Source organism: Primulina tabacum, chromosome 1 (assembly GCF_025594145.1).
Source record: "Primulina tabacum isolate GXHZ01 chromosome 1, ASM2559414v2, whole genome shotgun sequence".
NCBI lineage: Eukaryota > Viridiplantae > Streptophyta > Magnoliopsida > Lamiales > Gesneriaceae > Primulina > Primulina tabacum.
In genome coordinates, this window is record NC_134550.1 from 57,807,084 (window position 1) to 57,819,080 (window position 11,997).

General features: G+C 35.2%; 1 protein-coding gene across 3 annotated transcripts; it reads right to left on the bottom strand.

Moving 5' to 3' along the window:
* Positions 1-4,185: 4,185 nt before the first annotated feature.
* LOC142554075 (filament-like plant protein 4) lies at positions 4,186-11,282 on the bottom strand. Of its 3 annotated transcripts, none has more exons than XM_075664716.1 (6): positions 11,048-11,282; positions 9,093-9,224; positions 8,606-8,831; positions 6,107-8,525; positions 5,318-5,360; positions 4,186-4,821 (listed from the first exon to the last, which is right to left on the bottom strand). In XM_075664716.1, the coding sequence occupies exons 2-6, from the start codon at positions 9,216-9,218 to the stop codon at positions 4,384-4,386; spliced, it is 3,252 nt and encodes a 1,083-aa protein (XP_075520831.1). In that variant the 5' UTR covers positions 9,219-9,224; positions 11,048-11,282; the 3' UTR covers positions 4,186-4,383. The 3 variants fall into 3 exon arrangements, with proteins under 3 accessions (XP_075520831.1, XP_075520816.1, XP_075520823.1); XM_075664701.1 differs by having other exon boundaries at positions 5,318-5,363; XM_075664708.1 differs by lacking the exon at positions 11,048-11,282 and adding an exon at positions 10,129-10,149 and having other exon boundaries at positions 5,318-5,363.
* Positions 11,283-11,997: the final 715 nt, after the last annotated feature.

The following is an 11,997-nucleotide window of genomic DNA, read 5'->3' on the forward strand; positions in this document are numbered from 1 at the left end:
TTATGCTGATAATTATCACAAACACGTATTGTCATCTACTTGAATAGGAGTCCCTTGAAGTTGGTATGTTAAAAGGTATGTTGCTAAATATAACATTACATTTAAATTAATTTAAATCGATAAATATACGAGGAATTAATTTAAATTGATAAATATACGAGGGATAAGAATGGTGAATCTGTAAACTTTACGAGGAAATGACAATCTTGTCACAACTTCCATTTCTAATCACAATGCGACGCTCTAAATGCTGTATGATATTATTTGCACAATGGTTTTGAGGAGTTCGATCAATAAATGTTCAGGAATAGAAGTAGCTTTGAATCGACCGAGTTTTAAAACAAGATCCTAGGCAGAACAGTTGGTAACTATTTGAAGAGAAATTTTCACGTCTCTGTTTTTTTTAAAAAAATATAAATTCTAATATAACTTTAAAACATATTATCTTCGTTTAAATATCTGCTCGGCACCATTTTCATTTATTGATATAATGCAAATCTGATTCAGGGTACAAAATGATATCCGATATAATTTTTTATCTTTGTTGAACCCAAGTTGAAATATAATAAGAGACGGGCAAACTGACGTAGGAAGATCCATATAAACGATGATCCCATTTAGTGGGATAAAAGCTCGTGTCTGCTTGTGTTGTTGAACCTAAGTTGAAAGAAATCCCTATTACGTGGAATATGCTCTACTCTCTGTTGTTTTGAAAATTCCCACTTCAGTCGTTCGACTTCAGTGCTTGTTATTTGGAAAATCTTTTTTTTTTTTTTTTTTTTTCATAAAGTTCTTACCCCGATTCCAAGAATTAAGTGAACAGAATAGTTCATTTGGGATTTGAGCCATAACCTACATGGGGTTTTTCCAATGCTCTGATTATCTCTCAGGTTAAAAAGTCGACATGGAATGCTTTGCAGCATCCAGTGGCGTCGGCTTTTTTGGCCGTCATTTATAGTGATTACATGCTTACATCTCAAACAGCAAAGATTTCTTGTGATGGACATTATTTTAGACCCTCGGACCTCCGGAAGTTTGCAATCTTACAGGTATAAATTCTGTCATACAATGTTCTACTGAGGATCAAATGTTACTCCATTAATCTTTCGAAAACCAAACTTATTCATGGATGAAACGACCTGACCAAAAAATTATTAAAATCGTACTAATCAGACTGAATTTTGGCAAAAAATAAAAATAACTCAATTTATATAAATAAATAATCAGATCGAAACTTATGTAAAAATATATTTTCTTTTTACGTAACTTTGTTTGATTTCTGAAAAAAAAAAATAACTGGCAAACAAACTAATCGATCTCTTTAAATTTTAATAAACGACACGTAGAAATAACCAACGTACTGAACTTATTCAGTTTGGTCAATTTGTTTGGTTTGATCGAATTCATCATATTGTTCCACATCTAGATTTTGTGTTGTATTAAACAATGAATCTTATGCCTTCTTCTTAGGCTGATTATATTTGGTTAGCAATCCTATGAAGATGAGTTATCTTGTGGGCTATGGTGATAAGTATCCACAATATGTCCATCACAGATCGAGGTGCCTCCATTCCAACTGATGCAACAACTGGTTGCAAAGATGGTTTCAAGTGGCTCGAATCAGATGAACCAAATCCCAATATTGCAATGGGAGCGCTTGTTGGTGGTCCTTTCTTTAATGAGTCGTTCATCGATTCAAGAAACAACTCAATGCAAACCGAACCAAGCACTTTATAACAGCGCAGTCATTGTTGGTCTCCTTTCCAGCTTAGTAACTACGTCATCCGTGGTACAATCTTTTACCTGAGAAAAAAGATCCTCATAAAACTGTCTCGTCCTATATTTACCATTATCATTTGAGCTACATGATGAAACACAAACGACATAGCAGCAGCAGCAGCGTGCTGAATTGTGATAGAGGTGCTGTGTAATTGTGTTGACGGATCTTGAGCTATGCTGCAAAAAGAATGGTGTGCACATTTTATATTTCTTGAGTTGTATTTGATGTGAAATATCTAATATTTTGTTCTGCGTTGACATTGTTTGTTGTTAATGGAAACAAAGTTTGATCATGTGTTTGAATTTATTCGAAATTTAGATTTCATAAACCATATTTTCGTTTTAAGATCATCGTCTTTGATAAATTTATTTTATCAATAAAAAATTTATATTTTTGGGATTTACGTAGGATTCAGATTCACATGTCGCAAACACTCCTTGATTATTAGTAAAAACTATAATTAATAGAGATTTATAAGTACAAGGGATTCTCGTGTGAAAATTCCTTAAATCAATAAAAAAATAATGTTTAGGTAGTTTGTTGGAATTATGTATACATTGGACAATGACTTTGGTTGGTTGGGAGTAATAAGGACCACATCCGTTGTCCTTTGATACGGATTCATTTGCTATAAGGCCCTCTAAGGTTTGTTTGGCCGTTGGATTTAATTTCATATTTTAAAAGGTAAAACTAAAATTCAACTAAAAACATGTAGTTACGAATTCTTTTCGTCTTGTTTGATTTAATTCCCATTAATTTCAATCCATTAAACCGTAATTTTAGCACATAAGAATTCGTTTATGTATGCGCGCGCGCACATTCATTTATTGCCATATTTTCCTCGAACAAAATATCAGTTCAAACGCAACCGAATAGAACCAAGCACTCTATCGAAAATCTCACTTGGCTGTGCTTTGGAGATGATCTACTACTTGCATCTTGTAGTTGTAGTTTGATTTAGAACTACTTTATATCAGTGATTTATAAAACAGTTAGTTTCATTAAGATACAAAAATATATTATTATTATTGTTTTACAATGATAGAAGTTATGGTCCTTACTTTTTGACGTAAGCTGAGTAAATTCTTGGAATAATACACAGAAACTCATTGGAGAACGAGATATCAATTACTTTTGTGTATTGATATATATTTCACATATCTTGGTGTTTTGTGTAGCTAATGTGAGTGTTCGTACCACAAAAATTACCATTAATTAAGTGTTGCTAAATTAAACATGCAAATGTATTTTAATCGACAAGAACACACAAATTTATAGAAGATTAATGATAATAAAATCATAATAGAAAGGGTGGATTAAACTTAACGGAAATGGAGAGACCCTGGTGTACGTCTCGATGAAGCCCGACGATATTAGGTAATTTCAATGGCTTTAGTTCCCTACAACTCATATATCTTACCCCACGGGCACATGCCATTTTTCCCGGAGAAAACTTAGTTTTACCTTGATGTTAAATCTTCCTAATTTACTCAAAAATAAAAAATCTTCCTACCTCACTCTAGTAAAAATAAATTCAGATTTCAGACTATATATATATATATATATGTGTGTGTGTGTGTGTGTGTGTGTGTGTGTGTAGTGAGTGTAGCATATAACATAAATACTGGCACTCGTGCACAAATCACACAGCATCATTATTTCCAACTCTTTTTTTTGTTTTTGATGAAAAAAGCCCAAAATAGTGATCTTGATCATCATCCCATATACATGAAAAATGCCTGTAAAAAATCGAACAACATGCAGTCTCAAAAGGCAGTGATCATCAAGCAGATTATGAAGCGGTGCTCAGTGTGCTTTGGAAAAATATTAAATCAAAATTTTGTAATTAGTGTCTCTATATTTTAGCTAATTAACCAGCTTACTCCCTGATCAGCTCGATCCTACGTATTTTTTCCATCAAATATATATTATAGTTCATATTTATAAAATATCAAGTGAACTTGTTCGAGATGGGTTTCAATTTTCGTAACTATTTAATTCACGTTTCTAATCAAAATTTTCAAATCCCCACTATTTCTAGTTCAGCTACGTCTTTTCATGTCGCCATGTCCATTGTAAATGATTGAACAATTCACGTTCTTTGCTTTTCATCTACGTAGCGTTTTTAATGCCGAGCAAAGCTCTTTAGAAAACGATACACCAACTATTTTTGCATTCCAAATCATGTGTCGTTGGATCAAATGCATTTTCTATTCAGCTACCAAAATTTGGAAACCAAGAATTTAATGTATCTGGGAGAAATTTAACTTGGGATCAATTATGTGATCCAAGTATCGATATCACATGGAATATAACTCATTCGATATAATATGAATTCCACCATTTGTGGTTTGAAGTTTGATTAGCATAAACAAGCAATTATTGAAAATTTGTTAGATCAAGACTGCAGCAGACAATTGACAGACGATCCTGTCAACTTAAAATAAATACACCAACTAAGTATACTATCCACACAACTATATAGAGAATTTAAAAATCTAACAACAAATTACACAAAAGAAAGAAAAGTTTGGAAGGTTCTTCAATATTTACAGAAAGCTCGAAAATGTAAACTGTTTATTATGCTGGCGAACTGTCAGTCACTACTGACCACTCTTTCCTTTCGCTGAAAAGAATCGGCTAAACCCACGAGCTTGTTTCTCAGGAGTGGGAGTAGACGAGCCTGAACTTGTGGGATGGTGTTTCGAATACTTAGAAACTGGTGACTGCGGTGGATAGTGTGCTTCAGAATCTGATGGACTAAATGGAGTGTTGAACATGTCTAAGGGGGATTCGGATCCTGCTCCATGAAAATTGAGACAAGGGATGGTGTCCATTAAGGATGAATCCACATCTTGAATATTTGTGCTACTTACAGTTGGTTCATTTTCAATGGGGTGGTCGGCTTTCTGAGTCCTTTCGTTGTTTGGGAAACTGAGAAACTCGGTTTGGGGACGCATAGCTTTTAATTGCTTGCCGAGAAGAAATATGGTTTCTTGACACTCAGCCAGCTTTTCGGCTGCAGCTGCCAACCCCTTCTCCTGATATAGAAGAAAAGTGTTTTTAGTTTTCTCCAAAGCTTAACCACATGGATGATACACGCCTAATAATTGGAACAGACTTCAAAGCCGGACAAGCAGGCCAGGCATTCCATCAACCGAGAAAAACTAAAACATTATGAGTCATATGGTTTATTTGCAAATTTGTAATACTTTATTCAAATATTGAGCGTGAAAAAAATTGTCCCCTGCCAATTTTTTGTTGTGGCTCCTGAATATCATCTTTTGAAACTATGACATGTACCTAGAGAGAATTTTTCTCTACAAACTCACTTCCGAGGATTCAAACCCATAATAATTGAGGTCATGGGTGTTAAATGATGACAAAAAGGCTTAGCAGAGCATAAACTTGCCCCACGACAGACATATGCTACGAAAGCACTTGGTTTAAACAAACTTGAAAGGTATGCATTTCCATATAAAGGATCAAGTGTCCACTCAGATATATATAGAAAGCAAGATGGTTTTGCACGCTCACCTGGCTAATCTTGTCATCAGTATCAGCTGCTGCACCGCAATCACTACTGGCAAGGAAATATCAAGGCAAGCACGGTCAAGTTTGTGAGATAAAAATCATCACAATTTTAACTCATACTAAATAGCAAAATCAGGCAGACAATATTAGAATATACGGTACAATGGTTTGTATCCTTAAATTTGCATCAGATAACTCAGAAAGAGCATGTGTAGATTTCAGAAATCGCTTAAGAAGCTGCAATGAAAAAGCCAACGGGCCAGAGCATGTTATCACGGACCTAAACATGAAAGTCAAAATTTAGGGTTGGGCAAATTTTCTTGTTTCTTTGTACTCTTTAGTTTCCTTTATTAGTTCCTATTTCTCTTTTTATAGAATCTTAAGTTGATTGTGCTTTATGTAAGCCCGAAGGAATCAATTTAGAATTGGACAACAACAAAAATTATGGAACTAAAACATCAAAAAGCAATCGGTCTATAATCTATAGATTTATTACATATATAAATGAAGGCTAACCAAGGAAAATAAAGAGGCTTGCACTGGAAGTCTCAGGCATATTCTCTAGAGCTTATAGGCAAAGAAAGACCATTTTTATGTGTAAGTGGTAGCTTTTATAAGATTAAAAGTAGGATATGGACAGCTTAAAATGATCTTCACTCAATAGGACAGGTAAAACAAATTTATATTAACACAATTAATGAATCCCTTTAAATTGAGGACACAACCATCTGCTTCAATCAGTTTCGAAACCAAATCAATGCAGAATTGCTAGAGCGGGAAATATATTAGTACCTTTGCAACCTTTGAAACGTTTGCAGCTGCTCTTGAAGATCAGTGCATCTGGCAAGTGTATCGTGATGACTTTTTCTCTCCTCTTGTAGCTCATTTTCTAAACTTTTGATATCCTGCTGAAGGTGATTTACCTTAATCTCTAATCCCTCTGCCCGTGTTTCAAGTGATTTGTACGACTCTGCCATGCATTTGAGCTGTGTCTCGAGTAAGCTGTTGGTCTTTTGAGCAATTGTTAGTTGTGAATGAACCTCAGAAAGATGCTGCTGCGTTTCCAGTAACTGAGACTTGTTGACTTCGAAGATTTCGGTACATCTAGCCAGATCAATTGCAAGATTCTCCTTGTCCAATTTCAACCGTTCAAACTCCTCCAGTGAGCATTTCCACGATTGATTTGTTGAATCAGAGGTCGGAACAAGATTCCCATCATGGGGGACATCAGGATCAGATGCCGAATCAGAAAAGTGGGCACAGCCGTTCGGATAGCTGTCTCCTGATAAATCAACGAAATTTTTGTTCTCAGGAAGTGCAATCTTGTCTATACAATCAAATGAGCATGTTTCCATTTCAGAACTTTTAAATCCCATAACATTGAATTGCAGCTCACTTGCTTTGCTTAATACATAAGAGATGTCAAGAACAAAATCATTCAGATTAATCCCACTTTTTGTAGATTCATTATATTTGGCAGAGAACGAGTCAAGTTTTGTACTCAGTCCATCTCCATCAAGAGAAATTGTTCCCAGGATTGCCTTGGCCTCTCTACCAAGAATCATGAAAAAGTCATGAATCTGAGAAATGGCAATTTCCAGTTCTTGGTTAATGATTTGTGCAGTTTCCGTGCACGGGTTAACATCTCCAGATGTAGGAATAGCCTTGGTTGCTGTTATCTTGGCATCCTCACTCATTGGGTCAGATTGATCAATCTCCACGACGGAATTCGTCAACAGATATTGTAGAGAATCATGCATATCCTGCATAGAGTGTCTAATGTCCTCCATAACTTTGCCGTTGTCTTTTCCTGCAGACATCGACTCAAGAATCGAAGATATTTTTGATTGGAGCTTCTTGAAGATAAGTGCATCTGCCTGCAGCTGTGGACTTGCAACAGTTACATCATCTTTACAAGACACTCCAGCTTCCGAACCACAAACCTCCTCAAGCTCCAGGGGGCCAGTCATCATGGTGATTTCAAGTGATTCTTCCTGCTTAACAATTGCAGATCTCTCATTGCCTATATTACATGATATACCCTTACTTGGAACTGTTCCATTGGATAGATATGCTAATTTCTCCATCTCCAGAAAGTCATCCATAAGATCCAACGGATTTGTGTTTTCAGACTTCTTCAAATTAGAGAGCTCAGACATAACTCCAGTAGCACACGAACCTGCACAACTTGTGCCATCATCATTTCCATCTTCTGAAATAGAGGTATAACTTGGTGGATTACCAATGCTTTGACTACAGAAACTTTCTACTGGAACCAAAGCATCTGATCTCTTAGAAGTTCTCTGTTCACCATCAACTTGTAGTTGTGTTTCTAAACTTTGAAGCTTGCTAGCGGTCTGAGCAAATAAACTCCTAGAAGCTTGCAATTCACTGTTGCGCTTTGCCAGCGCTTCTGTCAACATTTTCATTTCTTCCTCCATAGCTAATAAACGTTCTGTTAGTAACTCATTGTCTTTCTGATACCTTTGTGTGTTGCCTAGTCCAAAGTCAGGCATTTGGGACAAGAGTGGAGTTGGAGATCTCACAGGATACCTCTTCAGACGAGACTCTCCACAATCCTGGCCCAAGTTTTCAACTTCTAGTTTCATTTGTGCTAGCGCAGCTGGACCCGGCAATCTCTTCCGAACAAGACCGCGTAATCGTTGACACTCTGCTTCAAGCTTTGCAATTTTCTTAACTCCCTCAAGATGCTGCTTGTTTGCTACTTCAGCAGACCGCACACTCATATTCTTTTCCTCATTGCGAATTTCCACCTCTTTTCTAGCAATATGAAGCTCATACTTATGTGAATTCACTTCTTTTTCCCAGGCCTCAATTTTGCTCTTCAAAAGTTGTATCTCTGCCTCAGCTTGTAACTTCTCCTCGTTCACCTTGATCAGCATGTTCGAGCGTTCTTGCAAAGATCTAGAGAGTGCAGCATTTTCAGCAGCAGACCTGAGTATTTCTTGGTCTAAATTGGATATTTTTGTTTCAAACTCGAGCTTCATCTTATCGAATAGCTTTGTTTTGTTAATGACAACTTCATGCAGCTTTTGATCATGTTCCTCCTTCAAATTTCGCATTTGCCTCATGCATTCCTTCAGAGCACCATCTAAATGAGATGCCCGATCTTCGGCAGTAAGCTTTAGCAGTGTGACAGATTCAAGATGAGTTTTTAATGCTGCAGCTTCAGCCTCCGCCTTTTCCCAACCTGTGAAAATATTAAATAAACTTAAGTTTAACACATTCTATGTTCATGAAGAAATGACAAGAAAATTATAAATTTAAAACCTGAAACAGCCTCTTCAGCGACTTTTGCATGTTGTTTCACCAGGATCTCTTTATTGGTAATTTCTGAATTGGCTTCGGATAACTTTTCATTCAGTTCAGTTACTTCATCTTCTAAAGTCTTGACTAGATCCTCATAGGACTTCAATTGATTCTCCAATCCAGTTATACGTGTATATGATTCCATTGATAATTGAACATACTTTGGTTTCTTGTTTTCCTGCTTAGACTGTAAAAAATAGGAAACAAGATATATAAGCATAATAAGGCAGGGTAAACTACAAATCAGCCATGACTCGTACAATTGTTGTTTTATCTAAAAGAAATCTGCTAAATACACATTTTTGATGACAGACAGAGCAAAAATTTGTGAGGAAATGTAAAGTGATCCCATGCTCATCGAACTGGGTGGGAAAAATGTGACAAATGTTAAAAATAAAATGAAAAAGGAAGCTAAAGGTGTCTAATGCATAGATCACATATCACATACCTTGCCAACTTGAGTTTCGCTGGTCTCTGAAGCAACATTAGAAGCGTCTAATGCAGTAGCAGCTACTTTCTCAACACCCTGCTTATCAGATGACTTTTTCTTCCATGGCCAACTCCTTTTATCCATTGCAAGCTGTTGACACAGTGCCATAAATTTGTAGGCTTAAAGTGAAACTCACTATTTACAACAAAAAGACCCGATATGCCATGCATTATATGTAACATCACAAACACACCGCCAGAGTCAGATATCTAGAAAGCCAATCAGCAATTTTAGTTTCAAAATCAAAGCATGAAAAATTTTTCATGTAACTTGGTGCAATTAAAATTTATTCAAGTATGCCTTCTCGACCATACAGTGGCCATGAAAATACAATTTGTGCAAATGTTTTGATTTTCCAAGTCAATATATTCGTTAACAGAAGTATTCACTCAATAGGCAGCTGGAAAATTAAAATTGGGACACTTTCATAGATTGAATTGTTAACATATGTAGTTGACTAACAAGTAAAAGGGGTAGAAGATGCAAATTATTCAACATATACCTAATAACCAGCAAGATATTGTGGGCTAAGTCATTATACATACCAGAAATTCCGAGAAGAACTACTATATGTAGAAGGAAAATCTGTAAGCGCCTAAGCTCACATGATAATGAAGTACATTCCAGTTAGGATGAGTAAGGATTAGGTGCACGATGCAAATGAATTTAACAAATTTTCAGCTCTTCAAACATCCAAATCAATGGAGAAAATATCCAGAAATAACTTTATAATATAATGGATCACAGCAATTGAGAATCCAGGACTCAAAAGTCATAAAAAATTCCAGGTCATTATTATCATATCCTGAGCAAATAATTGGGGGTCAGATAAACAAATACAAGTTCCAATCAGATGTCAAAAATTTTAAATCATGCGATCAACTTGCATAATTTAAATTTATGCCCACGAGGATCAAGAAAATGAAAGGAAAACAAAATACACCTTGACTAAGACATTTGCATAATTTAACAAATATGAATGGGAAATAAGCACCAGAAAGTCTCCCTCTCTTAATACCAAAATTCATTCTCGAATTGCATTCCTCATCAAGCAAACAAACCATTACAATATCGATATCTCCTATCAATGAAATTGAAAAATAAATTCAGACATTGTACGTCAACAAGGTATCTTCAACATGCTTTGATGACAGCATAAGAAGTAAGGCTTCAATCTTTTGATGATCCAAACCTTAATTATATGTAATGATTATATATTACATGGGAAAAACTAAAAGAATGTGTGAGATGAACAAAAAAAAAGAGCACCCCGGAACAATGTGTGCGGAGCAGTAGCACTCCTGAAAAGGGGGGAAAACAAATTTTGTGTGTAATTTATTGGATCCCTTCAAAAATTTCTGAATCCACTTCTAGTCTCTGATAGAACTATTAAGGTCGGGGAAAAAGTAGAGTTTGAAATAAGCTAAAATTTACACCAAATAATCGAACAACTTGCGATAAGAACCATTGATAGTTATCGAAGGAGACCACGTCATTCTACGACAAATCAACAAGCGCTCACAAGTCCTCTGAAGCATTATCGCAGCTCCGAAAACAGCAAGGAAAAAAGTAGATAAGCTCATGCAACACACCCAGAAGCAAAGTGCCAGTTAAAGAGTGAAAAAGCGACACCGACAGAGAACTCGGAAAAAAGGAGAAATGCTCTAAAGTTCGTGAAGCAAGAAAGCGATATAGATTTCAGAATGAACAAAATAACGGCTCTCCAAAACACGGAAAACAAAGCAAATTGAACAATTTAAAAAACACACACGAAAAACAGAAACAAATGGTTAGTTAAAGATTTCGATCACAACCATCGACGACGCAATGCAATAACAGAAGGGCTAAAGGACTAAAATCGAATTTTATCGAAGATCAATCAAAGTCTGCTCGCATACTGATATCACACTTACCAGCAATGCAGTAAAACGGGGATTTATTTATAAAAAGTTAGGATCTTTGTTCAGGAATGTAGCTCGTTCTCCGCGTGGTTCGAGTGCTTCAGAAATATAAATGACGGAGAAGGTGGCGGTGAGACCGGCGGAGCGGTGGTGGTGGGGAGGAGGAGGTGGTGGAAGTGTGGAACGCTCAACAGTGTTAGCTGTCGTTTAAAAAGGCAAAGAAGTTGAAAGGCTCCAATGTAATCCACTTTCTAAATGAGCATCACTTCAAGGAAATTAATTAATTAAAATTTCAAACTTTAATTCAAAACTAGAAAAAAATGAGTCAAAAATGCCACGTGAGACTATATCATGAATCGTATTTTGTGAGATTGGATCTCTTATTTGGGTTATTCATGAAAAAATATTACTTTTTATGCTAAGAATATGATTTTTTATTGTGAATATCAGTAGGGTTGATCAGTCTCACATATGAAGAATTGTGGGATCGTCTCACAAGATACATACCCTTAAAATGAATATTTTGGAAAAATTCTATTAACTTAATTATATAAAAGAAAGTGATTTTGGTGATATTTATTTTTTATTAAATATAAAAATAAAATGCAAGTGATTGAAGAAATTTTAATTAGACATCTCTATTATTAAGTGTATTATTTCAAAACAACTGTTATTTTTCAACATAAAATATGAATATAAAATAATATGAGATTCTTCAGTTTTTGTGAGATATATTTCTATTCAATGTGATTTATAAAAAATATTAATTTATGTTATAAAAATATTACTTTTCGCCTTTTATTTACAAATATAGATACATAAAATTATCCACAAATTACCACTTCAAATAGAAATCGACTTCTTCTTTATTCCAGATTAATTGTCAGATAATTTTCGTTTATGAATATACAATAAAATAATATTTTTAAATTTGTTTTTATTTATAAAAATTCAAAATGGAT